General features: G+C 53.0%; 1 protein-coding gene across 1 annotated transcript in view; it reads right to left on the bottom strand.

The window, feature by feature from the left end:
• Window positions 1-18,040, bottom strand: part of FAM135B (family with sequence similarity 135 member B) — a gene marked incomplete at both ends in the record, with an annotated part of 172,254 nt that overhangs the window by 73,605 nt on the left and 80,609 nt on the right. Inside the window, 3 exons of the mRNA XM_080802103.1 lie at window positions 809-935; window positions 5,771-5,944; window positions 10,955-11,025. Coding sequence (XP_080658229.1) covers window positions 809-935; window positions 5,771-5,944; window positions 10,955-11,025 — 372 coding nt within the window. The remainder of the gene's footprint in view (window positions 1-808; window positions 936-5,770; window positions 5,945-10,954; window positions 11,026-18,040) is intronic.

The following is an 18,040-nucleotide window of genomic DNA, read 5'->3' as shown; positions in this document are numbered from 1 at the left end:
ACCTCAGGCTGGAACCCCACCACCGGCTCAGCTCTGCTGGGTCCCCAGCCGGCAGGGACAGGTCTCCAACATCATGGGAGCCAATTCTTTTCAACAGATCTCTTTATATTCTCACATCGTATATACATAAATATGTCAATGCTTTTTGGAAATCCTATAATCCATTTTTCCATCTCTCTCTCTCTTGTTGGTTCTGTCTCTCCAGGGAAGCCAGACCAATGCGGGCTGGTCCTTTCTGAGCAGGTCCCTGATAAAAATAATCCGGTGTCGGCTCAGGAGAGATACAGGCAGTGATGCTGCGTGTGGCCAGACACACGCACCTCACAGAGGGTAAGGATGGGTGTCGATGGAGAAGAAAGAACAGGGGAAAGGTCGGGGCATGCATATTTGCTGAGCCCCTACCGAGTACCAGCGCTAGGCTAGGAATTTTACCTTCATGACAGCAATGGCTACACACGCCGCCCCGGAAGATAATTACGTTTCCATGACCTCACCCGGCAGGGCCAACCTGAGGCCCAGAAAAGTGAGCAAGACAGAGACAGAGCCGGGGTCTGAAAGCAGTTCAAGGCCAAGGGACTTTCCAGGTTCCCACACGGTCCAAGGGAAACCCCTCACAACATGCCCTCACGGGGGACCACCCAGAAGAGATGCCTGTGAGGACCCTGGGGCCGGTGTCTACCCCAGGGCCTGGCATTAGCAATATGTTTTACAAAAAGGCAGGCGTGGATGGACAGGTGAGAGGAAGGGACACACACCACGCCTGCAAAACCGAGGGTGGCCTTGGGGCCACATCCCGTGTGGACCTTACCTCCGAAGAAGTCGGCTTGCAGTATCCAGCTCCGAAGACCAGGTTTTCCAGAGAGAGGCTGGACTGCTCTGGTCCCGTGTCCGGCCCGCCTTTACCAAGCCAGGAGCCTCTTCCCGGACGGGTAAAACTGAAAGGCAGGGGGATGGAAGAGGAGAAAAACAGTGTGAAGAAAGGTGCGGGGCTATGAGTTCAGCCCCTTGGGGCCATTAGTGGGGCGCTGTGAGATTAGCCATGTAGAAGTAGGTGCCCCCCCGCCCCAGGATGCCGACCCGACAAGGCAGCACAATTGGCATGAGATCCTGGGAGGCAAAACGGCACACGTCCTGCTCTGTGGATGAAGAAATACCCCTAAAGGCCAACCACGCGCCTGCCGAGAGACACTGAGGCAGAGCTCCCTGGCCACGGGCCTGGAGGGGCAGACGGGATGGGCTCCAGGCCAGAAGGATGGGGGTTCCATCTGCTACGGTCTGGGTCCCGCTTCTACTTCGGGGCACAGTCCGGGGTGAGCTCCTCCAACCCCGCCCCTCCCTGAGCCTCCGTCTGTCCTCCCGTAGAGGAAGGGGCAACCACAGCCCCCTCCGGCACAGGTGCTCAAGAAATAATCCTGGAAGGATTTAGTCCAAGCGACGACCCGCCTTCCTGCTTAACATCCTGACAGGGAACGAAAGCTCCCGTTATATTTCCGTTTAATTCATTTATGCAAATATGTACCAGGCGCAGCGGGCAGAACGTTAGGTGGCAGGGTGGCCGGAGGACACAGCCGTGGCCCTCTCCGCAGAGATGTTTCGATCTGGGGAGGGACGCAGAGGTGACAGGATGAAGGCGAACTCCGAACAGTGAGTACGGAGAGCAGTTATAAAGCCAGCTGGTCGAAGGACGACGAGTTGGAGGTGATCCACACGGGGAAGGGCCCAGAGGTTAGTGGCCGCCAGTGAGGCGGGTCCGCCCAGGCTCCAAGCCCAGCGGAGCTCCCAGAAGCTACAGGACACGGGTACGTTTTTAGCCTCTGGGTGCTTCTGAAGGGCTGACACCTGGGAAAGGTGGGTCCCAGCACTTTCCCCAGGGGCTCTAAGGATTTCTGAGTGCAGCCCAAGGTGGCTTCAAGGACAGCGCCAGGCAAAAAGTCACGGTTCCATAAACGCTCCAGCTGCTGCCCATAATACCACAAACAGAATCAACTCTCACACCACGGTGACTGCCTATGTGGCTGTGTCGATAACACCACGAATGTTAATGCGTGTAACGTAATCATTACTGTGATGTGTTTGGAACTGCCATTTAAAGCAAAGGCACAAACTACAAACGGATAAAAGGAACATTGCCGAAACACAGAGAATGCGTGCCTGAGCTGTGATGCTCACGACACATTTGGGGACAGACGGCCAATTCATAACTGGAAGGACTGGTTATTTCACTTAATGGTGGGCGTGATTAGCTTTTCCAACGGATCCGAATCCCTCCCATGAGATCCAGCTCTCCTCATGTAAGGTGTAAAAATCAGGTTCTCTTCAGGGTGTTTTAGGAAAGGCGGAAGGTCTTTTGAGGTTAAATTTTAATTGCACACCGGCTTCTTCCTGACTGGATTTAACCGATGCTGTGAAACTCACTTTTCTGGAAAAAAACTAGAGTTCACCCTATTTGACAGGCATTTCCCTTCATTTTAAAGGGTTCCCTCTGTTCCCAGCCACTGTGAGCGAACTAATAGAAATCCTTCCTGTAAAACCCAGAGAACAGAAGACAGTTCCATTTTTATCCCCATCCCGGGAGGAGCCAGGCGCTGGCGCTGGGTAGCTGTGTGCGCTCCTCTCTGCCGCGTCTGATTTGCAAGGAGCTCTCTCTGTCAGGAGGTTACATTTTCTACAAGGAGATCCCAGATCCCAGCTCCTCCTTAGATAGTATCAGGGCTTCCGGCAGCAAGAGGAGTGACACCTGCTTTTCACTGTGAACACTTAATCTCCTAGCGGGACCCTAGCGGGTCCTCCCGCCTCTACCCTGACGTCATTCCCAGCCCAGCCCACTCTGGCCACCGGAGGGATCTTCACGAAACAGGCTTTATTAAGGGAGGCTCTTGCTCAAAACCTTCCCTGCCTCCTTCTTAGACAGTAAACAGATTCTCAGTTCTGTATCATGTCATTAGCTACACCGCTAAATGTGACCTTGACCCTCCCCAGTTAATTTCTCGAGATCACAATCTCTGATCCCCTGGGTCCGGCTCAAAGGCTGTTTCTTCTCTAAAGCTGGTCCTGGTTTCCCCAGAGCAGAACTACTTCTTCCGCACGCTTACAGTTTGCTCGGCTCAGTGCGTGCTTACGAGGCGCTGGCCAGGAGGCCGAGATCAGGGCCTGCAACATGGTAGACACTGCCCAGATGTGAATCCGCTGAAGGCATGGCCCAGGGTTCTCCGTGTACAATCTCATTTAAACCTCCTGATACCCTCCTGGCATGCTCCGAGGCAGAAACTCAGGGAACTGAAGTCACTTGCTTGAGCTAACAGGCTTAACCGGTAGGAGGCTCAGGACAGAACCCGGGACCCTCCTGCCGCAGAGCCGACTTTGAACCCCATCGTACACCATGCTCCCAGAATGGGTTACACAGTGAACTAGATTTAGGTACTTAAGATGTCTCTGCCTCGCCAGGCTCCAGACCTTTCAGGGTCCCGGATGTAATCTGTTCATCTCAGAGCTTCTTGGCTCGGCCTTTCCAGAAATGACTAAAGCTTAGGGCACCCACCCGTGACCGAGCATACGTTCACCTCGTGGGGCACAGAATGTGAGCTTCCTCTCATTGTACCCCCTTCATTTCTGTTGGGTTCATAACCCTACTCATTTCTTAAGTTCGCTCCTTCCTTCCTCCCTCCGTTTCTCCCATTCCTATCTTGATGTTGAAACTGAACTCTTAGAGAGGTTAGATACCTCTCCGAGGACCCCCAGAAATTACCTGGAGGTCCCAGACATCAGGCTGGGCCTGAAGCAGCCCAGGCTCAGGAGCTCCGTCTCCGGGACCCAGAACAGCCTGCAGGGCGCTCTGCTTTCCCAGCCGGGCTCTCGGCTCACCTTCAGGGGTGGACGCCGGCCACTCACACAGGACAGCGACGCCGGCCATCCGCCCTGCATCCCTGAGAGCAGACGGACTGTGAGCTCATGTCTGCACCAAGGCCACTCTCCACCGAGCCGCGGAGCGAGCGCACAGCCAGGGGGGCAGCCTTGCAGGGCCTTCATACCGTCTGCCGCTTTCTGGACTCTGTCTCCTGCGATTTCCCAAATCCGGGTCTGCTTTCGTTTGCTTCTGCCATGTTTTCTGTCAAACTCTGCTCAGCGTCTGCCATAGGATAATGCCATCCAAGCCGAGGGGCTCCCTCCATTTGACTCTGCATTCTCTGAGGGAAGCATCTTTAGCAATGACTCCTTGGTATACTGTGTGGGTCCTTACACCATTCCTGGGCACAGCAGGCCTTCAGTATAGGTGCTGAGAAAGAACGATAAGTAGTCCCATGGGCTCCCTTCCGGAGGTCCCGTTTCCATGGAGGAGCTCAATCCGTGATGGGCAGGAGGTCGTCACACTTGTTCACGCTCGCCAGCAGGGCCGAGGGGCCAGGCACTCCGCACACGCAGCCCATGACGCCAGCTCTCTCCACCTCCAGTGTCCTTGGCTCCATTCACGGGCCCTGAGCTAAAAACCACCCCCCACAGACTCTCCCCGGTTCAAAACCCAATGCTGCTCAAGGCCCACCCTCCTCAGGGACCCCTTTGCTCTCAGAGACCAGGCTTTTTTAGTCTACTGAGCTTTTCTCTCTCCGGCCGACATTTCTTGACTTGGGAATTATTGTTGACTTGACACATAGGCACCCCGTCTACCATTCAAGGTCAGTGTCTGAATTAAACCCATCAGCAAACACAACCCAGGATGGAGCTCGGCCAAGAGGCCCAGGGACTGAGTGAAGGTCTCCAGGGGCAGCATCTCCTGGCCACGGCACCTGGCCAGGATCCAGGTTCCTCCTTCCCTATTCACTGACCCCAACCTGGGCCTTACCCAGCAATAATCAGTGGGGACTGCAGTGTCCCCCACAGACTTTTTTTTTAAGATTTTATTTATTTCACAGAGATCACCAGTAGGCAGAGAGGCAGACAGAGAGAGGAGGAAGCAGGCCCCCCGCTGAGCAGAGAGCCCGATGCAGGGCTCGATCCCAGGACCCTGGGATCATGACCTGAGCTGAAGGCAGAGGCTGTAACCCACTGAGCCACCCAGGTGCCCCCCTGCCACGGGCATTTTAACTCCCAGTGCAGAGAAGCTGTCCTGAGGAGGGACCCTGGAAGGTTAGCTCTTTTCCGGGACTCCAATCTACAAGATTCTCTCCGTGAATATCCCTTCGAACACCCGAGCAACTCATGCCCGTGAGCACGGGCAAGTTTCGAAGCGACCTGGCGTATGTCTGGCCGTGCCAGGCGCACAACACGAGGTACCGGCTCTGTTCTTCCACTCGTGGCATTCCGGAAACCTCAGGGTCCTGCCCTGGACCAAACAGCCAGGGAGGGGCCGGCAGACAGAGCCCTGCCCCGGGCTCGGCCACATCCTCTTCTGTGCTTGGGCCGCAGGAGTGCTCCTGGTTTAGCGATGAAGACGGCGCGTCTCAGGGACTTGCGGGGACTTCTCAGCTAAGGCATTGTTAGAATAAGCAGAGCCCGGCACGGGGTCCAGGTATGATCCGCTGCTGGTGGGTTTTCAGCCCCCGGCTCCCTGCCCGTGCACCCCTGACTCCCGATGCCCTCCCCACACCCCGCTCACCTCACCCCAACTCCTGAGGGAGGCCCAGAGCCTTGACAGTCAGCCTGGGAGAAGCTCCTGTGGTCGGCACCCGTCGACCCCAGCCAGGCCAGAGCCCCCCAGCTGCCCCGGGGATGGAGCGTAACGAGAAAGGCAGAGCAGGGCCCCTGCACCTCCGGGACCACGGTCATCGCTTCCTACCTGATCAAGGGCTGCTGCAGGGCGACGAGGGCGGCGTGGATGGTCACCGAGATGACTGACAGGTGGAAGTAGTCGAACATGACGGGGACCTGGTGGTGCAGACCCCTCCAGGCGTGGAAGTGCAGGCCGAGCGTGCGGCTGCTGATCAGGGGGGCCCCCGCCACGTCCCTCAGCCTGGAAGGCAAGGGAGCGCACGCCCCTGAGTGATGGCGGGCCAGCCCTGCTGTCACTCAGACGGGTCTGCATGACAGCCTCTCCCCGGGCCCACCACCACGCACACATCATCTTAGTCAATCCCTACAATCACCCTGTCTGGTAGAAATCATTTCTCCTGTGATTGGCAGATGAAGAAACCCCGTGTCCAGGAAGAAAAAGAAGTCAGGAGGCGTCCCACGGCAGTTTCTCTCTCTCGGCAGCCCAGGGGGCTCCTTTCCAGGGCTCCTCTCAACACAGAAGCCCTCCATGGTCTCCCTCCCCCACTGCTCCTCTCCTTCGCCACTGCTCCCCTCCCTCCCCCACTGCTCCCCTCCCTCCTCACTGCTCCTGCCCCTCCCCCACTGTTCCTTCCCCTTCCCCCCACAAGCAGGAAAGCACTTCCTTTGTAAGTCTGTGCTCTCTACTAGATCTCTGGCTCCTAAGGCCAGGAAATATGACTAATCAGCCTTCCTATCCCCAACACTTAGCATCTTATCCCGCATGCTATAGAAGCTGGCCCAGTGTTTGCTTACTGAAGAGAATAACTGTCTGGTCAAATGAGCGTATGAGTCCCTAAACATACCAATTAAGTAGTCTGACCACTTTTATCATGGATTCCTCTACCGTTGTTCTAGCGTTTTGTCCTTGGTGCCTGTCTGATTCCCAAGAGACGAACTGGCTGGTAGGCAAGGTCCAACAGAGCCTCTGGTGACAAAACTAGGGCTGCTTCTTCTCCAAATAAAATTCCTCCAGTGCTAATCTCAAGCTCTGGAAACTAATCCCTCAGGTTCTCCAAGTTTCTCTGAGCCAGAGCACTTGGGAAGCCTGGATGGGACCTGAGTAGAGCAGAAGCTCAGAGAATAGTCAGAGACAAACTTCTTCTTCCTCCACAGATGGGGAAATGAGACACAGAGAGAGCAAGGGTTGCAAACTTCCAAGACCTGCCCCAACGCTGGAATCCTTGCTGCTTACGGCTTGTGTGCGAAGGAAAGCCAAACACCCACATCACAGCAGCCCCGTGCGTCTCCGTGAACAGACCACAGACAGGGCCTCCTCTCTTCTCCAGGAGAAACATGATGCAGAAGGGGCTAGGAGGATCCCTCCCGAGCCTCAGAAAGTCATTAACATTTACAGTCACTTTAATTCTGAGAACAATTTACTGAGGCTTTACCATGACCTGAATCCCGTGCCTTTTTCCGTAATCCGTGTGACGATCCTATGAGGTCTTTCCCAGTATTATTCCATTTACAGACAAGGAAGTAAAGCCAGCATGAGTAAACTGGCTTGTTCAAAGTCCTAAGACAGAACCAAAATGCCAGACCCACGTTAATCTGCCCACGCAGTCCGTTCTGTATTACCAGACTGTATTGGAATCCATTCATACACAGGCTTGTGGGAATCACAGAGATAGTCTAGAACGACAGAGGTGAAGTATAGGTCAGGGTAGTGAAGGCGTCAAAAATGTGAAAAAGAATTTAAGACACATTAATAGGAGTAAAGACCTCAGAATAAAGGAGGTGGTAGCTGTTTTGTGCTCTAAAATGGGGATAGAACCAATCAATGGAGATAAAACTCAGTCCATAGTGGTTTCAATGTAGAAAGGTTGGAGGTAAACATGAGAGCACTGAGAGGAAAGTGTCTGCGTTTCTATAAAGGAACATAAAAAAAAAAAAGAATCAAACGGAAAACACAAAACATAGAGAAAGAGCCCTGTTATTTAATTGGAGATGAAGAGATGACTTTATCAAAAAGTCTTGTTTACCTAATCTTAAAGGGTCAACCTGACTGAGAATTTTTCTAAGTGGTTGCACGGACTAAAATCCGGGGGAACCAAGGGAAGGCACACAAAAAGGACTTGTTGCTTAAATAAAGAAGAATTTCCTCGTAGGCAGAATTGCCCAGGGACAGCATGGGATCTGATGGACAGGAGTGAGTTCCCCGTCCCTTTGCAGGCATATGTTCGTGGACCTTCACAGTGTAGCAGGTGCGAGCCCGAGGGAAGACGAGAGCAGGCTGATCTTGACTTTGGGGGTGGGATAATGCCCTGTTGGGGTGCTGTCCCGTGCCCTGCAGGATCTTCATTGCTATCCAGGGACTCTATGTCACATTCAAGTAGCAGCCCCCAGTGCGTAACAATCAAAAATGTCTCCAGATGTTGCCCAAATGTCCCTGGGGACAGAATCGCCCTGCCCACAGTGAAAACCACTGGAGATGGGTGTCACGAGACCTTCGAAATCCCTGAGATTCTACACGGTGCTTCTCCGACTGGTCTCCACTCTGGCCTATGAGTTTCTAAAGAAGCCTCTGCCTGGGTCATGTTTCAAAGTCTAATATGTGTCCCCAGGATGTGCTACAGACACTGTCTCATCCTTAAACCCAATTTATGAAGATGAAAAAATATGGCATTAGAAATTTTGCCAGCCTCTGGCTTCCTGTTCCTCTTAGCTAATCTTATACTCCATGAAGCCCCCTGTTCTGATTGTGATTAAGTGCTCTGTGTTATAGAGAGGAAGGGACATAGGGAAGCCTGGACCCATGTGCATCAAGGAAGCCACAAAGAGGAAGAAGACATTGATTAGGCCAGCCACACACCTGAGATGTTGTCTCTGTTAATCTTCATAACAGACCGATGAGGAACTAAATGTATAGTAATGTCCACTTTACAAATGAGGCTGCTGAGATATAGGAACGTTCTGGGACTTGACCAGCATCTCGTGGTTGATGAGCACAGAATGTGAGACGTTGACTTTGACGCGCTTTGCGCCCATTTCTGTTAACCACCGTTTTGATGGCAAGATGGTCTCAATTCCTGGGTCTACCATGACTATCATTCAGGCTGCCTGGTGGGATGCAGGACTTCTAGGCTGAGGGGTAGGATTCTCTGCTGACTTAGAAACGTCTACCATGGAGTAACACATGAATGTTTCTGAAGGAAGCAGGCATAGGAAGAGAATACAGGTGGATCAATGAGATGCATGATAGATAGAAATCACAGATGTTTGAGGGGACATATGAGACCAGAGCCAGGAGCTTCATTTCTGAGTCTCTAGGTTAGGAAGAAAGCCGGGCTCCTACAGGGGCTCTGAGTTCAATATGGCTCTAGAATAATAAACCATGGGGACGGTGTGAGGAGAATAAGATCTCCCAAGCATCCACCTTCCCATGAAGGAATAAGTAGCAGGTATGAGGGAAATGCATGGCCAGAAGGGTTGGGTCCAGACAAGAATGAGCAACCTGTGATGTTGAGCCCAGACCCCAAGGCAGGACCATGGACAGATACTCTTGACGCCCAGGACACTAGATGTGACCATCTACACATCAGCAGATGTCCATTCTCAAGATGCAGACACATCAAGTCACCGACGTCTCAGAGAATCCCGTCTGTTTCAACTCCCCACGTTATGTAAACTCCCATAACAACCAGATGCATCTGAGGGTTGAGACCGTCCTTGAGAAAGGGGAGAAGGCTTCAGGAAGGAGTCTGAAATTTGAAGGGAAGAAGGGATCGGGGGATCGGGGGATCGGGGGACTTTTCCACCTGAATCAGACCATTGGCCACCCAGTCCGTGATCCACAGCAGATCATGAAGCATCAGCTGAAGTGGTCAGACACCAGAGGGGAGATTAATTTGCGGAGAGTGGTCAGAATAATTCTCCGAGGGTCTGCTAACAGAACACAGGGGCAAGGAGTGTCTCGCCCATAACTGTAAGCCTCATGAGAGGGATCTTCAAGTGAGCTTGCCCTGGGTCCCTTAGAATTGGGAGCACATAGGTCACATAGGTCCTTGCGCCTGCCGCATCCTGCAGAAGTCCTTGCGAGAGAAGCGGAGGGTCCGTGTATCGGCCACAGGCCACAGGAGGAGTGAGCAGGATTGCAGGGGGACGGAGCCCCACCAGTGAGGGATGCAAGGGCCTTTGTTCATTTCCCAAGGCCCTGACGTGGGTTCTTTGGAGAAGAATATGCCAGAAGAGCTCCCTGCAAGGAACAGATGAGCCAGGCGCAGGGAGCATCGCTCTATCAAAGACCTGCAGGGCTGGAGGTGGGGGAGTGAGGAAGTTTGACTAATTAACGAGTAGATCCCCAAGGAATGTATAGGGATACCCCAAGAGCAACTAAATCTGCCTTGCATGACCCCTGCCCACCCCCCACCCCCCGCCATCTCCTTCCTCCTTACTGCACTTGACCCTGCAAGGTCCACCCACCCCAGCCGGGAAGGAGGCAGGAACAAGTACAAAGCCGCCCACCGTCCCTCCTCGGCACCGGGAGCTTCCTGACCTGAGCTAGCCTGGAGCTGGGGGTGGTGGGGTATGGGCGGGACGAGGGCAAAGAAGAGGTCAGAAACCGGATGAGACGTTGCAGTTTTGCTAATATTGGACTTACGATCCCAGAAACAGGAACCATCCCTTCTGACCTCACAGAACCTGCAGCTGACAGCTCGCCCGAGCAGGAGAGGAGGCCCCAGCACAGGCTGAGAGGAAGCAGTTCCCGGAAGAAAAGCCGCTGTCTCCTGCTTGTTTACTCAGCAGGTTACACATAAATGGATTTTCAATTTTCAGAGAGTTGAAACATAATATCGGACATTTAGTACAAAGACGCAGAATCTCCTTGGATTCAGAAGGAGCCTTGAGACTTGCTGCTTCAGAGTACGGTCATTCATTTAAAGACCTAATGAAAATAATATTGCACTGAAAATGAATGGAGGTGTCAGCGACGAGATGGTGCCAGATAATGAAGGCAAGTGGGCTGGTTGTTTTCTGTGCACGCAGCATGCGAGCAACCGGCTTAAAATGCATGCCATCGGCAGTGACCACGCGGACACCCCAGGCCCGTGGCCGGGTGGGCAGTGGCACTGGAGGCCACTGTAGCTGCTCGGGAACCAGGTTTCTGAGCCATGTTCTAAGGTTCAGGGCCAGGAGGTGCCCCAGGGGCAGGGAAGTGCTAGAGGGAGGAAACCACAGGCCCTCGGTTCAGGATGTCAGGGACACTCACTGCTGCTCACTGTCCGTAAAGTGCAGATCCACCTTGAGCTGAAAATCGACCTCACTTAGTGCCTCCTCCACCTGCAAGAGAAAGCGCAGAGGAGTTAAGCGTCAGATCTGGTCCAGATCAAAAATGTGGCTGGTCTGTTTCTCACAGTTTAAGACAAGCCTCTCTCCGCAAGGTTAAGTTCACTCCATTTGTAAAGCGGAATTCCCATGCACATTCCATGGAATTCCGGTTGAAGGGGAGATCTGTGTGTATTCCCAGGAAAACAGAAGGAAGGGATTTACATAGTCAAGCGTAGGGGGGGACGTCAATGTGAAAAAAAAAAAAAAAAGTTAAAATAAGTTTGCTATAGCACAGGACTTTTGAGAACCTTATTTCCCCAGCAGATTTGATCTGGAATCCTTTCAGGCGGGAGGGAAGTGTTCCGTGGCACCTGCTCTGGGAAGGGGAGGTAGCTGTAAACTTGCCCACAGGAAACCCCATTTGGCTAGTGATGGGATGATGATGCAGGTGACCGTGTCACTGCCCTCAGGCACGCCTGCCTGCTGGGCACCACTGTCCAGGTGTCCGGAGAAGGCCGCTGACGTTCAGAAAAGTGAAGTCACTCTCCAAGTTGGCTCAGCTTCCTAAGAAAGCAGATCTTTCGTTTTTGTCTTGAGGTCTCTTACACTCAACCATTTATACTTTGGGACAGTTTGGCATTTCCTGTCCTATCCACAGCTGCTTTCCTTTGTAACTTTCCTGTTTTCATCAATTGGTTCTACCTGCCAGCTTCCCACATACGCTAAAAGCTGGTACCCCGCATTCTTCCTTTCCCATACTGAACACCCTCCCCCCACCTCCAGGAAGGTGCCAAAAACCAGATCCCCCTGCGGCTCCTGCTCCGTGGAGAAACCCAGGTAAGCACTGTGCTCTTGGACCGGAACTCCGGCTCCTCCCCATGCCAGACTGGCCGGAGCTCTTCTTCCCTGAAACCCACAAAATGCTGGTCTCTAATTTCTCTCTCAGCAGTCAAGGCTTCCTATTACAATTGTTTCACGTTTCTAACCTGGGAGCCAGTGAACCAGATTGTATCCGCAGACACATTTTGTTCAGTCTGCACAAAGCTGCAAGTTGCAACTCACAAATTGCAAACATTCAAAAATCAGGCCACTTCACATTTCTATCACAAGTCTCCAGCTTCTATTAAAAAAAAAAAAAAAAAAAATCCCTGGATCCCTGGATCTGGCAACGCAGGGCTCCCATCTAGAAGCTCGGTTTGGATCAGGCTCCCCGCATTCACGGACAATCCCCAACTGGCCTGTGGCCAAACTCCCCTGGGTCATTTTCTTGCCTCGTGTCCACAGTAATCAGTCACCATTAAGGGAGAGAGTAGTCTTTTTTTTTTTTTTTTAAAGATTTTTTTATTTATTTATTCGACAGACAGAGATCATAAGCAGGCAGAGAAGCAGGCAGAGAGAGAGGAGGAAGCAGGCTTCCCTGCGGAGCAGAGAGCCCGATGTGGGGCTCGATCCCAGGACCCTGGGATCATGACCCGAGCTGAAGGCAGAGGCTTTAACCCACTGAGCCACCCAGGCGCCCCGGGAGAGAGTAGTCTTAATTCATTCTGGATCCCCAGCTCCTGGAATAGAGCCTGCCACATAGAAAGTATTCATGTATCCTGAGGAATAAATAAAGCTCTTTCCACCCCCACTCCTTTTGGGTTTTGTTTCTTTGCAAATGTCCTCATCCCACAGGGGTGGGAATCTCTTACCCAAAGGCATCCCTGGAAACATGTTCCTGGTTAAGCATAACTCAGCAGAGACATATGGATGGAATTTATCTTTAGGTCCCCAGGGTTTTAAAATTTGTTTAAAAAAAAAAAAAAAAGCTTTTAAAAGTTAACATTTTGCTGGATCCAAGTGCTATGAATACCTTCCGCTTCCAGCTTTGTTTTGCATAATCGCAAACCTTGCTCCGTACACACAACCCAAGCAACGGAGCCTCTTGCCACCCGTTCCTAGGGAGTGAGATTGGCAAAGGAAGGCCGCCTAACCACCTCCTGAGCATGCTGGCTAGCAAAAATTCACCGTGGGCTCCAGTTTTAAACTTGCTGCAAATCCTCTGGAACCGGGAGAGGAATCCCGGGCCAGGATGAGCTGTGGCTAGATTGAGCCTGGCTATGACTTTACTGATGTCTCAGTAATTTAATTCCAGGAGGCCCCAGAATGAAGTCACGGGCTTCGCTAACCACCGAATTCGCCCTTGGCTGTTGGCTGCCCTCCCCTCCCTCCAAACACACACACTCGTGCATGGGCACATGGAGAAGGCTGCACACACATGCACACATTTGCACATGCACACATGCACGAACACTTGTACGTGTGCCCTTCCACTGCTCTGTCGTACTTGGTTAAAGACATCACCTCCCTTTCAGCATCCATGTCTAGCACCAGGAAGCCATGTGGTATAGCTCTGGATATAGTAACAGGAGCTAGTGTTTGCAGAGGAGCTCCCGGGAGCTCCACTGCCCATCCTATCTCATTCAAGGTGGACAAAATCGTGAATTCAGAAATACCACCTCCATTCCCAAATGAGGACCTTGAGGTTCAGTATAGTAGTGAGCTCCCAATTCAGCTCTCCCAAGGTCAACTGGTGAGTGAGGCCCACGGCCTAGATTCGGTCAAGGGCTCATCTGCTTCTTTGGCCTTTTTGTGCGGTCCCATCTGAGTCGCTGGGTCATGTGTTCTCTCCCCGGTTGGTTTTGACGCCCCTCGTAATGTGACTCTCGTGTCTTCCCCTTCATTCTAGCGTCTCTCCTGAGCTAGAGCACAGCCCGGTGGGAAAGCAGGTAACAGTGGAAATCAGTCTACCTGGGTGCCATTCTTGGCTCTACCCTGGGCCAATCAACCTCTCTAACTTGGTTTTCTCATCTGGAAGATGAGGGTAAATATGACCTTTATTCTTAGACAACACTGCTGTCCTGTGACTAAGAAAATGCACAAAAAGGATTGAACTCAGTGTACGAACAAAGATCATGCTCAACAAATACTAGTTATTGTTGTTATTTCTGAATTCCTGGGGGCCTGACCCCCCACCCCAGGACCCTCCCTGCACCGACTCCACACGCAGGTCTGCATACTGCTCGTAAACACAGATGTCCTGGTCAGGCTGCCTGGGTTCAAATCCCACCTCTACCACTTCCTAGCGGCATGACTTCACTCCAGCTACTAGCTTTCTCTACATCTCTGCATCCTCATCTGTAAGACACATCACAGGACTGTGGTGATGATTCGGGGAGCTCTCCCAAGCAAAACACTCAGCACAACACCACACAACACACACCTTATAAATGTAAGGCAGTATTTATGTTAAGATCTTGGGGGTGTTATCATGACTCAAACCTGAATTCCTACCACTCCCCAAAAAGAAACGGGTCTTCTTCTAACTACCCTGGACTGTCCATGGACCCCAAGCCCATTTCCTGGCCAAAATACAGTCAACGCCCACTGACCTTCCTTGACTACAGGATGTGCCACATCCCTGATGCTTAACCTGAGCCCAGGTCTATGGGTTGCGCTCGGCTGAAACACAGCTCCCTCTCTCCACCCATCCCCACTGTGGCTGCCTTTGCTGTGGTGCCTACCAGCACGCATGGACCAGAGCTCTGCCCCCATGCTCTGGAGTGTTGGGCCCCACTTTCTCTATTTCACAATCCCAGATCTCCTCCTCCTGACTCCTGAGGGCGCCTCAGAACAGGTAAGCTATGGTGTTCAGCGAGGCCTGTGCTGTGTGTTGAGTCTTCAATGCTCCTGTCCAGCCTCGCACCTGTGCCGCCTCCTACCCCACCGGAAATGATGTTTCTTCCCCAGATCTGCCGTCCACCTCACTGCTTCTCCTTGCCCTCGATATGCTGTGGAAATTCCATGCATCTCTTCAAGATTCACAAGTCTGCATCAACTCCCTCTGCCTGGCTCGCTAGGTCTGGGACGGGCTCAAGAATCTGCATTGGGAACAAGTACAGCAGGTTTCTGTGGTGTGGTTACGAGAAGGGGTCACACTTCGAGAGATGCTTTCCTTTTTTAACCCTATAAAAATGCAAACTTATCGAGAAAGACTTTTTGGTGTAATCTGCTCCTCCTTCTCAGGGCACCAAGCATCTTGCTGTTGAGAACTGCCCTCTTTGCCTTGGCTGCTGGGAAGCTCAGCGCTGACTGTGCCAGCTGCCCTTAGCAATACCCAGCACCATGTTGGTGTATTTTGGTCTATGACATTCATCCCGGGCTTCCAGGCTTTTCTGCCCCCTTTTCATGTTTTTCCTCTACTCCGGCTAACTCTGTGGCTGTGGCTGTTTTCTCCCTTTTACTATTCTATGCATTTGTCAGCCTTCCCAAGTTCTCTGAGCGATTACACAGAGCGTATGCAAATGAAACAGTCATCCTACGTTCACACTAACTCTTTGGATCTGTCACAGAAACAACCTATCCCGTGTCTTGCACTGACCCGTGCCCTCACAGTGCAGACACAATCTTCGTGTCTACATTTCCCATAACATGGACAACCATATGCTTGACATGTAGCCGTCAGATGAGTGTCCACTGTCCACAGTGACAGGCTGTGTGCATGCAGGAACACGAGCTCAGCTTATAGGCAGTGTTTTGTTTGTCAAACACAGATAGTCACTGAAAACGAGCTAATGCCTCCATTCTCAACACACAGTGTTTATGGACCTATCTAACTAACTCACTGACTTGGGCAGTGTCGTTTGCCGCTGTCTGGAGTACCCCAATGCTGCAACAAATTACTGGCTTAAAGAGACGAGTGACTCGGTAGAGGAAGGAAGCCATGTGCATCATCACAAGGACTCTCTGTTCAACCTCAAACCCGAGGCTTGTTACAAGCTCACATGAGCTGAACTTAGACGTTAAGAAGACTGCAAACCGCCGGGGTGGGAGCGCGCAGTAAACTCCGATGACAGATGACAACGACACACCTGAGCGATGCCCAAACCCGGCCTCCCAACATAGCCGCTGCCCAGAAGGGTGCTGGGGTCAACGTGGCAAATGACGACAGTCCATGAGAGGTAAACCGGCGTTCCCTTGCGAGAATCTGGATGAGCCGCGTGCGAGTGCACAGCCTCGTCTGGAGACCCTGACACTCAAAATAACCTCAGCACTCCCTTCCCAAACTCGGCAGGAAGGAAGCAGAAGACGCTCCCAAAACGAAGACTGTGTGCGGTTCAGGAAAGTGCTGACCCACAAAGGGGTGGGGAGGCTGTATGGGAGCCACAGACCAGGGCCTGGGTGTCAGGGCCGGTCACTGCAGGACGTCCGGGCCGCCCCGGGCCAGGAGACCCATTCAGAGGGAGTGGTTATTGGAAATGGGGAGACAGCTACGTGGAGTGAACCCCCTGTCCTGAGCTGAGGCCTTGGCTAAACGTTTAACAACCACGTCTCAGAAGGAAAATTAAAAACCCTGATTGGCAGCATTGCCGATTTCTCCGGTACAAATATTTCCACCACAACCGATTTCCAGCTGAAGGGGACATCGCTGAATGGGGAGGTGGAGAGAGATATGTACCTTCGGCTCTCACCAGCCGGGCTCCTGCACACAGGACGAGCAGCCCTCTCGGACCCAGCAGGGAAGGAGCCCGTGGAAGGATCCCACTCTCCCCCCTTCCCTCCAGTCACCGCCAGGCCTCTCAAAAGCTGAACCCAAACAGAGACCAGAAGGTAAGGATACTCCGGGGCAATGCATGTAATCAGCACCGGGGTCCGAAGCGGGCGGGGAAGGTGGGGGGCAGTGCACCAGCCGTCAGAAGACAGTGGGCACAGCTCACGGGAGCTGCTTTGGGTCTCCGGGATGTCAGTTACAGACAAAGCATTCAAGGTGACTGTGATGGCACGAGAGAGACGAGGCTCAGGGTAACTGAAGGCTAGCAGGGTGCCCTGGAGATACCGGTTTCTGCTTGGAGAGAAGGGGGCTGCAAAGGCCCCGAAAGGAGGGATTCCGAATTCAATTTGTTCATTCACCAAGTCATCTGCTCACGCTTGCTGGGTGTGTCTGACCGGGCCCGACGGCAGGCACCGGTGTTGCAGAGACAGAGAGGAGCCTGCAGCCCTGAGAAGCTCACAGACTGGGAGGGGTGAGGGGCAGAATCTAAGATAAACATTGTGCCCGTCCACCTTTCAGACCAAATCAGTGGCTCCCCACCAGCAAGAATAAGCCCCGTCTTCCCTCCCGCGCCAGCAGCACTCAGTCTGGCCCCACCTCCTCTCCAGCTTCACCGCCTGCTCCTTCCCTCCCCTCACGGTGCAAGTCACCTTGGCTTTATCGCTTTTGCTGGGACACATCAACCTCATTCCCACCTCAGGGCCTTTGTCCTTGCCGTGCCCTCCCCCCCCCGGGATGCCGTCTCCCCGAGCTCCTGGCACGCCCAGCTCCTCGGCACTGGGATCTCACTCCGTGCTGACTTCTCCCTGCCTGTCCCTTGTCCTCCGGGGAATAAGCGTCATCTCGTGTGAAGGTCGTTGTGTAGGAGCAGGAGCTCCAGGCGATCGGGAAGCAGAAGGCTTGCAGAGTCGCCCTGCCGAGCACTCCCTTCCACGTTGGGTCCAGGGGTAGCCCCCCAGGCCCTCCAACGGGGATGCCAACTCCCGATCCTAGGCCCTTGTGGGTGCTCCTCATAGACGACTAAGCCAAGCGGCGAGCACTGCGAGGCTCGGGGACAGGGTGGCACGCGGCTGCCTTCACTGCACAGCAACGTGCTCATCGAACAGTAAAATACAAGCCCCAAGACACCAGGGGTATTTTCTTCTTCTAGCTTTAGCCCCTAACAGGTGCCAGTCAGTACTCAATCCGTCTCTGAGGGACAGAGAGATGATAAATGAATGAAGAATGAGGGAAAGTTCTTCACCTCCAGCCACATAATAAGACCTGGTCACCACCTAGACAGTGAAAGACGTGGACAGAAAGCCACGGGGAGGAGGACGATGTCACCTGGCCAGCAGGACACGTTCCACACACCACTTAGGGAATGTAGGTGGGGGACACGCCTCTACTCTGCCTTTCCTAAAACAGGACTGGACTTCGACGTCATTCAAGGTCTTC

The sequence above is a fragment of the Martes martes genome, assembly GCF_963455335.1.
Source record: "Martes martes genome assembly, chromosome: 4".
Lineage (NCBI taxonomy): Eukaryota > Metazoa > Chordata > Mammalia > Carnivora > Mustelidae > Martes > Martes martes.
The sequence above is the reverse complement of the archived record's forward strand: the minus strand, read 5'-3'. Positions and strand labels throughout refer to the sequence as shown.